The sequence below is a fragment of the Arachis stenosperma genome, chromosome 6, assembly GCF_014773155.1.
Source record: "Arachis stenosperma cultivar V10309 chromosome 6, arast.V10309.gnm1.PFL2, whole genome shotgun sequence".
NCBI lineage: Eukaryota > Viridiplantae > Streptophyta > Magnoliopsida > Fabales > Fabaceae > Arachis > Arachis stenosperma.
Window position 1 is genome coordinate 13,347,681 of NC_080382.1, and position 8,627 is coordinate 13,356,307.

The 8,627-nt window shown below is 33.8% G+C and overlaps 1 protein-coding gene across 1 annotated transcript; it reads right to left on the reverse strand.

The window, feature by feature from the left end:
- Positions 1-6,071: 6,071 nt before the first annotated feature.
- LOC130933701 (serine/threonine/tyrosine-protein kinase HT1-like) lies at positions 6,072-8,506 on the reverse strand. The gene is made up of 3 exons (XM_057863321.1): positions 8,101-8,506; positions 6,672-7,127; positions 6,072-6,173 (listed from the first exon to the last, which is right to left on the reverse strand). The coding sequence occupies exons 1-3, from the start codon at positions 8,461-8,463 to the stop codon at positions 6,072-6,074; spliced, it is 921 nt and encodes a 306-aa protein (XP_057719304.1). The 5' UTR covers positions 8,464-8,506.
- Positions 8,507-8,627: the final 121 nt, after the last annotated feature.

An 8,627-nucleotide genomic window follows, 5' to 3' on the forward strand; every position in this document is an offset into this window, starting at 1 on the left:
TTTTTAAGAATTAGATTATTTTAATATTATTTTTTTCTTATCTTTTTAACTGAGTCTTTGATTATTTAAATTATATACCTCGTTTATAATTAAGAGTAATATTTTAACACAATCAATTAGTCACACATATAAAAATACAAGAACAATTCTATTGTCATATTTATAATCTAACTTTATAAGCAATACAATACAATAAAACTATATATAAGTAATATAACTAAATTTTATCTACATCTATAGTCACAATTCATAAATAATATAATTAAATTATATTTATGTTTATAGTTAAAATATGAATAAAATACAAAAAATGATCACGATGGTTAATTTTTTTTATTATAATTTTTTTATTGTTTTTGTTGTGACAAGTTTAATTATTTTAATAATTAATTAATTTTTAAAAAAGATAATTGAATAATACAAAAAAGTCTTATTAAGAGTAATTTATTTATATATGATTAAAAATAATTGAATAATTATATACAGTAAAAATTAATATTACTAAAAAATACAATTAAAATTTATTTTAAAATTAAAAAATATAGGTTACGTAAAAGTAAAATTAAAATGAATGATTTTTATTATCAAATTTATCTATGAGTAATTATAAAAGTATTTTATGATGAATAAAAATATTAAAATCGTACTAAAAGGTCAATGAATTTTTTGTTTACTTTTTTAAACATATTTAATTCTATCTGATTAGAGTGTCGATCCGATTCGATCCAATCCGATCATCTTACGGATCAGATCATATCCTCAATTACAGGTCAGATACGGATAAACATGTGGATTCATATGGATATGATCTACTCTATAAACACCCCTAACTACTACTATAGGTTCATTGTTGCAAGGAATGCTTCTTTTATTATAACCATTATTAGATCTTAATTTCCGTTAAAAGAACGTACTGTCAACAAAGAGATAATACTAATTGGTCTCTGAAATTATGTTCGTACTTCAATCGATAGTTGTAAACACGGAACTGCATTCGCTGGTTCGCACAGAAATCTAGAGAACCAGACTAGAACTGAACCCTAGTTTGGTTCGGTTTACTCCTTAGACCGTTTAAGAAATAAACCGATGTGAACCGGTGCAAACTGGTCTAACCGAACTGGTCTGCTTGAAAAAATCTTTAAAATGTCTCCACAAGGTCTCGAACCAAGAACCTTGGAGCAAAAGCACCTCTACTTTCTACTTAGCCATTGCACTTCTAAATATTATATTTGACAAATACTAATTATATACCATCAATAGTAATTTAATTTAATTTTTGTTTTTTCTATTTTAAAATTGATTACATTTTAATTATATACTGTTATTAATATAGATATAAATTTCACTAAAAATTTATTCATTTACTTGATCTATGTTATTGCTAGTATTGTGATTAAGGTTATTTGTTTTGATGTTAGTGTTAAAATCTATTGATATTATAGTTTAGATGATAGGCTTTGTGAATTAATCATTTTGTTATTGTGTCAAAATAAGATACTATTGTAGTATTAAAATTTTATAATTTTTTTATATTAGTTATTTTTAGAAGTTGAGTCTTGATTCTTCGTAAAATGTTAGTGAAGATATGTTTTCTAATTTTTATTTTAGTTTTTAACTATTTTATATTTTATATTTACGTGAGACTGATTTTATCGGTTCAACCAGTGATATATCGGTTGAACCAATAAACCAGTGAACCAATAGCTTGACCGGATCGATCACTGGTTCGGTTCTAACAACTATGTTTCAATCTAATTTCATAAATTTCCATTACTCAATTGAGTCTCCCAACTTATAGTTATGACTCACATTGGTTTCTAATATTATTTTTGTCACTGTCTCACATAATCGTTAACGACATACTGAGATGGACTAAAGACTGCTACATTATACATTCTAGCGACTATTTGATGTGACAATTTAAATTTTTTTGACGTTATTTTTTTCAACTAAACACTTAAACCCTAATATGAGTCACAGATACCTATTTTAAAAGTTTTTTCCTGTTAAATATAAAATTCTTAGGAATGAGACATATGAAAAACAAGATATCGGTGTTTATTTTGGATGAAAGTCAAAGCATAGTCGCTTCAGAACCGAATCCGTGATCGAATCCGCCAAGCGGTTGGTTTATTGGTTTATTGGTTCAACATATTAACCATTGGTTAAACCGATAAAATCGGTCTCACGTAAATAACATATATAAAATAATTAAGAACTTAAAATTCAATTGGTTCGATTAGACCAGTCTATATCAGGCATAGTTGTCAGAACCGAACCGGTGATCGAACCGGTGAGGTTACTGAGTCACTGGGTCACTGGTTCAACCGTTGGGTCACTGGTCGAACCGGTTAACTCGGTATAATTAATAATTCTATAAAATTTAATTATTTCTTTATTATTAGTATTGTTATTTTTTCTTTATAAAAATATTACCATTTTTAAATTTTAATACTTTATTAATTAGTTTATATTTATTCTATTGTTATATTATTATTGGTGAAAAGTCACATGCAATTATTTTTTGGTGAAGTTGATATTGAAGGACCGTTAGATGGTTTGACTAGTTTAACTAAATATCATCTAGCGATTTTCAACTATCAACCTCATGAAGATAAAACATAAATAATATATTAAAAAATAAATTGTGGTTAATTAAATTTTTTGTTTATATTTTTAATTTGTATATATTTAATAAATTTATAGTTAATAAAATGTAATTGATTTAAGAATGAGTGACTTTGAAATTAAAATAAATTGACTAGAAGTAAAAAGAAAGAATGCTATATGTACTATAAATTGTCTATTATTTAACGAGAATCACTCTAGCCTGCTGGAAGAAGCTTGTTGGCCTTATGCTGGAGGAATGGGTTCGAGCCCCATTGGAAGCATTTTGGAAAATTTTCCAAAAATCATCACAAGCGACACTTGGCAGCGCTGGAGGGTGTAGAGCAGGAATTGCATATCGCTAGTCCATTGTAGATTCACCTTCAACGTTGACTAAATCACTCGAACCGTCCGGTTTTCACCGAATTTGACCGGTTTTCACACGGTTCACACCGGTTTGACCGTCTGTGCCGGTTCTCAACCTTACACGGTCTAAATATCGGACCGGACCGGTTTACCGGTTTTCCGGTCGAACCGCCGGTCCGGTCCGTTCTGACAACTATGATATCAGGTTTCATTGGTTGTAATCGGTTTTTTGTGACCATCACCGATTTTAACTAAGTCTCTTCTTTAAACGGTCTAAAAGTTAACTTAACTGGTCTAGAATCTGATTCACCGATTTTTTCATCTAACCAGTCGGTACGGTTCAATTTTTAGAACACTAAGACAAAGCATTCCATATAAAGTATTTTAGAAAAAATTTGATAATTAGGGTGTGTGCCATGTTTAACTGTCAAAGTAGGTTTATAGGGCAACAACGCTATAGCTTGACATTAACTGGATGGACGTTGAGGGTAATTTCGTGCCTTGTTATTAAGGTGCGAGCCTAAGACGCCTTCGAAGAATTGATGTCGGTGACCTGACGGTTATCATTAGCAGTGTTGTAATAATCGACCGGACCTGCCGGTTCGACTGAAAAACCGGTGAACCGAATCATAGGCCGGTCCGATATAGTTGCGCAGGAGGGTGTGAACAACTAACGGTGCCAATATTAAAACTGTGACCTAGAAGAGGCGGGGGGCCGGAAGCACTCAGTCACAACCGCTTTCGGCCGCTACGGTCGGCTCCACATGGCTGTACAGTGCACGCATCCTTTAAACCTGTAGATGCCCGGCCAGGTCAGACGCTAACTTCCCTGTCTTGGTGACTGGCTACCCAATTCAAGGCTCGTGTTCCTGTAGAAGAATGAGAATGATAGAGAAGGGAAGAGATTAGAGGACAGAATTTATCATTTCGGAGGAAAAATTTGACTTCAATTGCAATTAGGAAGTGACATGTTGTTACCGAGAAAAGACGGGATCGGGCATCGGCCAGGAAGGATATCTTCCTTGGTACAGAATTCTTGCTCAATTTGTTCGCCCAACAAGAAGATAGCCTCTGCGTCTCAGGCTTTGAAGAAGATGGATGAAACAATTATAGAGAGATGCACGCAACAGAATCGGGGTATCTCACTCTCTCATCCGATGAAGCTGCCGCTAATTTGATGTTGGAGAACACGATAGTGCTAGGGTTGAACATCATTCAACCTTGAAAGCTTCACTCTTCTACATTAAAGGTGAATGGCTAAGGGGGGTTGAAGGTAAAGAGTAAGAGCCATGGTTCCGAAAATCGGATCGGACCGTTCGGTCAAATCGATTCAACCGGATACCGACGATGCAAGCGATCAGGTTCTCCTCCCATATTCGGTTGACGGAAACTGCTACAAACAGCCGATCTGGCCGATAAAAGACCGGTTTGGCATAATCCGTAGCCTGCCAGTTAGGATAAAACGACGTCGTTTTTTAGTTTGTAGGGAAAAAAGGGAAAGGTATCCACTCCTGAACCAACCCCCCTCTTCCCCTCTAGCCCTTCAACCGCTGCCGCTTCTTCCTTTTCCCCATGTCGTTTTCATCTTCAATGGCATGTTGTTTTCATCTTCCTCTTCCCCAGTATCTCGCCACGTCGTTCTCTTTTTCGCTGCCTTCTCAGCACGGAACCCTGGTTAGTGGCCCTGCTTTCATTCTTCGCCTCCGCTTCTTCCTTTTACTTTCTGATGCTCCATCTTCTTCCTCATTTGAAGTTCTGAAATTGTTGTTCAATTTTTGTTCCAATTCTCTTGTTATGTTTTTTGTTCGGCTATTTTCTTCTTTGCAAATGCAAAAGTGATTTTGTTCGTAACACCACGTTCATAAAACAATAATTTCTAGCTCCTCGATTGCACTAACCTGCTTCTAGCCACTATCTTCAGCATTTATTTTTTCCCCTACTTTATCCTTTATACATGTTTTGCATTATTTATAGAATTCTTATTGTTTTTCTCTAAATGCACTCTTTATTTATTATTTATATTTATATTTTTTATTAATTTTTTTATTTGACATTATACATTTCTATACTTATAATCTTTGTGTATTATATTTATTATTATCTTTTATAATAAAATTTATTGATCCTATTTGGTAAAACAAATTAAACAAAATAATTAATCATAAATAATAATTATAGTTACGTATTAATGTACTTAAAAAGAGTACTAGAAGTCTTAAAATATATTTCATAAAAAAACATAAAGCGAAAACTATAAAAAGAAAATTAAACATGTATAAAAAATAACATCATAACTTAACGCCATGTCTTTTTAACGTAATTATCTAGCAAAAACTGATTTAACTAATATATATCCAAATAATATTTATTTCGTCAAAATCAATTTTAGTAAAAAATTGCCAAACATAAATCATATTAACCGAACTTACTTCTACCATAACTTAATTCTATAAAATCACTTTTATTCAAATTTCAGTTTGACTAACTACACCTCAAGCACACACTAAGAGCTTGTTTGAGTGAGCTTTCAATAAATGATTTTTTCCAATTTATCTTTTTTTAAAAGATCTTATAGAAAAGTTAAAGTAATTTTATGTTTCGATGTCTCATGTAAAAAATCTTCTTATCTATCATTAGTTTGGGTATAACAATATAAAAGTACTTTTCTGTTTATTTTTACATGAAAAACTTTTTTTTCTGAAAAAAAAGATCTTTTAAAAAAATATGTTATTTACAGCTTCTCAAAAGATTTTTTAATTTTTTTTATACTTTTATTTACTATTAGAAATTTACCAAACACGCTAATTTAGTCCTAGGCGCATTTTTTTTCCTCTTCATTAATTTTGTTCCCGTGCATTTGGGTCATACACCCTTTTTTTTTGGGTCAACGGTCATAATACACAGCCTTGCTTAATCTTGCAGTACACATTTGACGCATTCCACCCTTTCAAACATGATGGCCCCGCAGCCCACCCATATCCAAGGCCTCACATGAGTCCATCCAACCACGGCCCTTCCTGTACATCCAGCCGCAGCTAATTCTTTCCAAACGGAGCCAATTCCCTTCCCCACAGGAGCTACTCGGCTACATGGAGGCGTCATGTTACACCGTTCCCCAAACATTCACATGCGGCTCCCCTTGGACACATGTCAGCACGAGATAATTGCAGGAGGAATATCTGTACGCTCACCTCTGTACCCTATAAATTCCCATTTTATAATATCACTCTCCCCATGAGTTTTTTGGATCGTATGTATGTATGAATTTATATTAAAAAAGAATGATATTATCAAAATGGAAGTAACAATACCCATATCCATGTATATATATATATAGAGAGAGATCATGTTGATTTTCAACCACGGCATCAATGAAATTTGTATTGCATGTTTTAGCACAAAAGTTAACAAATATTTAATTTGGTCTTCAGTAGTCTACAGCTTTAATCAGTTATAAAACACTGAGTTAGTAGTTCTGATAAACATATACTACTCTTAACTGTGATTTGGGATAATTAGTTGATACTAATGTCTAAAGTCAAACAGCAAAGAAACAAGCTAATTTTGTTCAAACTTCACAGCATGGATGCTATAAGCCTTTAGAGGTGATTAAGTATATTAATCATCTGATATATTATGTTAACTCACAATTAAGAATATGAATGATACAATTAAGTAAATTCTGATGCAATATATACCTTGTGGGAAACTGCAAATGCAGCTTGCTCTGGTGTCATGTTTTCAAATGGTGTCTGTCCTGTTAAAATCTCCCATAGAACTATGCCAAAACTATAGACATCAACTTTCTTAGTGTGATGCTTTTCTTTGATCATTTCCGGAGCCATCCACCGGTAAGTTCCGGTGAATCCTTTCGCGCTACCACACTGAGATTCCAAGCAAGAGATACCAAAATCTGCTACTTTTACACACATATCTTCCCCCAGAAGCAGATTTTCTGATTTGAGATCCCTATGAAGTATCCCCTGAGAGTGAAGATATTGCATTCCCCGTGCAATGTCAAGGGCTAATTTCAGAACAATTTCGAGTGGAACTGAATTTGATTGTTGCTGTTGCAGATATTTTCTCAATGATCCGCCGGCTAAGTATTCGGTAATTATACAAAAGACAGGAGGTTTCTTGCAGGCTGCAATAAACTGCAAGATCAATAGAATGTCAATAGCTGATTGAAAATGTATAATAATCTAGCTATTATTCAGCAGCTGCAAATTTTTAAACACAAACAATGCATTCTACTCTCATGAATACGAAACTGCCTTTTAGAACTATGTAGTAGTAAGAATTAAACCAAATTAGAACGCAATACTTCCCAAAAATAAAAAATAAATAGTACTTGATCAAGAAGAACATCCACATAGACACTGCAATCTATTTGATTCCATGCACTCGGGCAAACCCTAAATAAAGATGATTATTAATCTCTTGTTCAGTTTTTCAGACCGATGAAATGGAACAGAACAGAAAAGGACTTGTTTGGCAATTTCAACTATTACAATCAGAAATGTAGTAAATCCCTATCTATCACTCAATTCCTCTTCTCAGATAATAGATTCAATCTACCAAGTTAATTACTTAATGGTAAAACTATCTCGTAGTCTTCAGAAGATTTCAAATTACTCAATTAGTAAATAAAGACAATAACATCAACAACATGGACAGGGAATCCAAATTCCAAAAGTGATGCTTCAGCATTGAACCATCAGAAAGAAATTCAAAGTTAGCTACCACAAAAAAGAACTTATCCACAATTAGACTAGACTCCAAATAATCAAAGTCATCATCTTCAATAGCATGAGAATCATATCTCGAAGCTACAAAGACTTGTCATTGGTATTATGCATGCGGTCCTACGTTCAAACGTGATCCCGTCATGTAACATTCCTTATTCTTAAAATAGCAAGAACAGAACGATTGAGTTTGCGTGCTTAGAGGGAGTCCGAACCCGGAGAAACTCAAATTAAGGAATTATAGTAAAAGAACCGCCGACTGCCTGATAATTATATTAGTGGCTGTTTCTAGTTTTAAACTCATAACCTTGAGAGAACAATAAAGAGTCCAATACAAAAAAAAAAAAAAAAAAAAAGAAGAGAGAGTCTCGGTGGCACTCACAGTGAGGATATTGGGATGGCGCAAGCGGAGGAGCAAGGAGACCTCAGAAGTGAATTGTTTCTCAAGAAAAGAAGCAAGATCCTCATCCTCCTCAGGCAGGCTTACAAGCTTGATGGCCACATCCTTCTGCTTGTATACACCTCTGTAGATCCTGCTGTGCCTTCCCGTGGCGAACTTGGAACCAATGAGAAGCTGAGACATGTCAGCACTCCATTCCTCTTCGCCTTCTCCCTTGATCGCCGCACCCGGCGACACCAAGTACTTCGACCATGACACCGCCCTCTTGTACTCCCCAAGGGACAGCCTCCTCCCTGACGACCTCATGCTCCCATTCCCGTTCCCTTTTTGCTTCAACCAATGCATATTCTTCTTATTAGTACAAACCACTCACTCCTCAATACTCAGTATTGCTCGCCTCAAAACTTGTATATACAAAAACAATCAATCGGAATTGCAAAGAATAAAAATTATGAATAAAGGTATTCAGTTTTTTTTTTTTTTTAAATCTGTGACCTCCCTTCACAGGA

Coding starts and splice junctions, on each gene's coding strand:
- LOC130933701 (XM_057863321.1), bottom strand. CDS start 8,463: ATGCATTGGTTGAAGCAAAAAGGGAACGGGAATGGGAGCATGAGGTCG. Junction 7,128..8,100: donor GCCATCCCAATATCCTCACT/GTGAGTGCCACC, acceptor TTGATCTTGCAG/TTTATTGCAGCCTGCAAGAA. Junction 6,174..6,671: donor CATTTGCAGTTTCCCACAAG/GTATATATTGCA, acceptor GGGAATTTATAG/GGTACAGAGGTGAGCGTACA.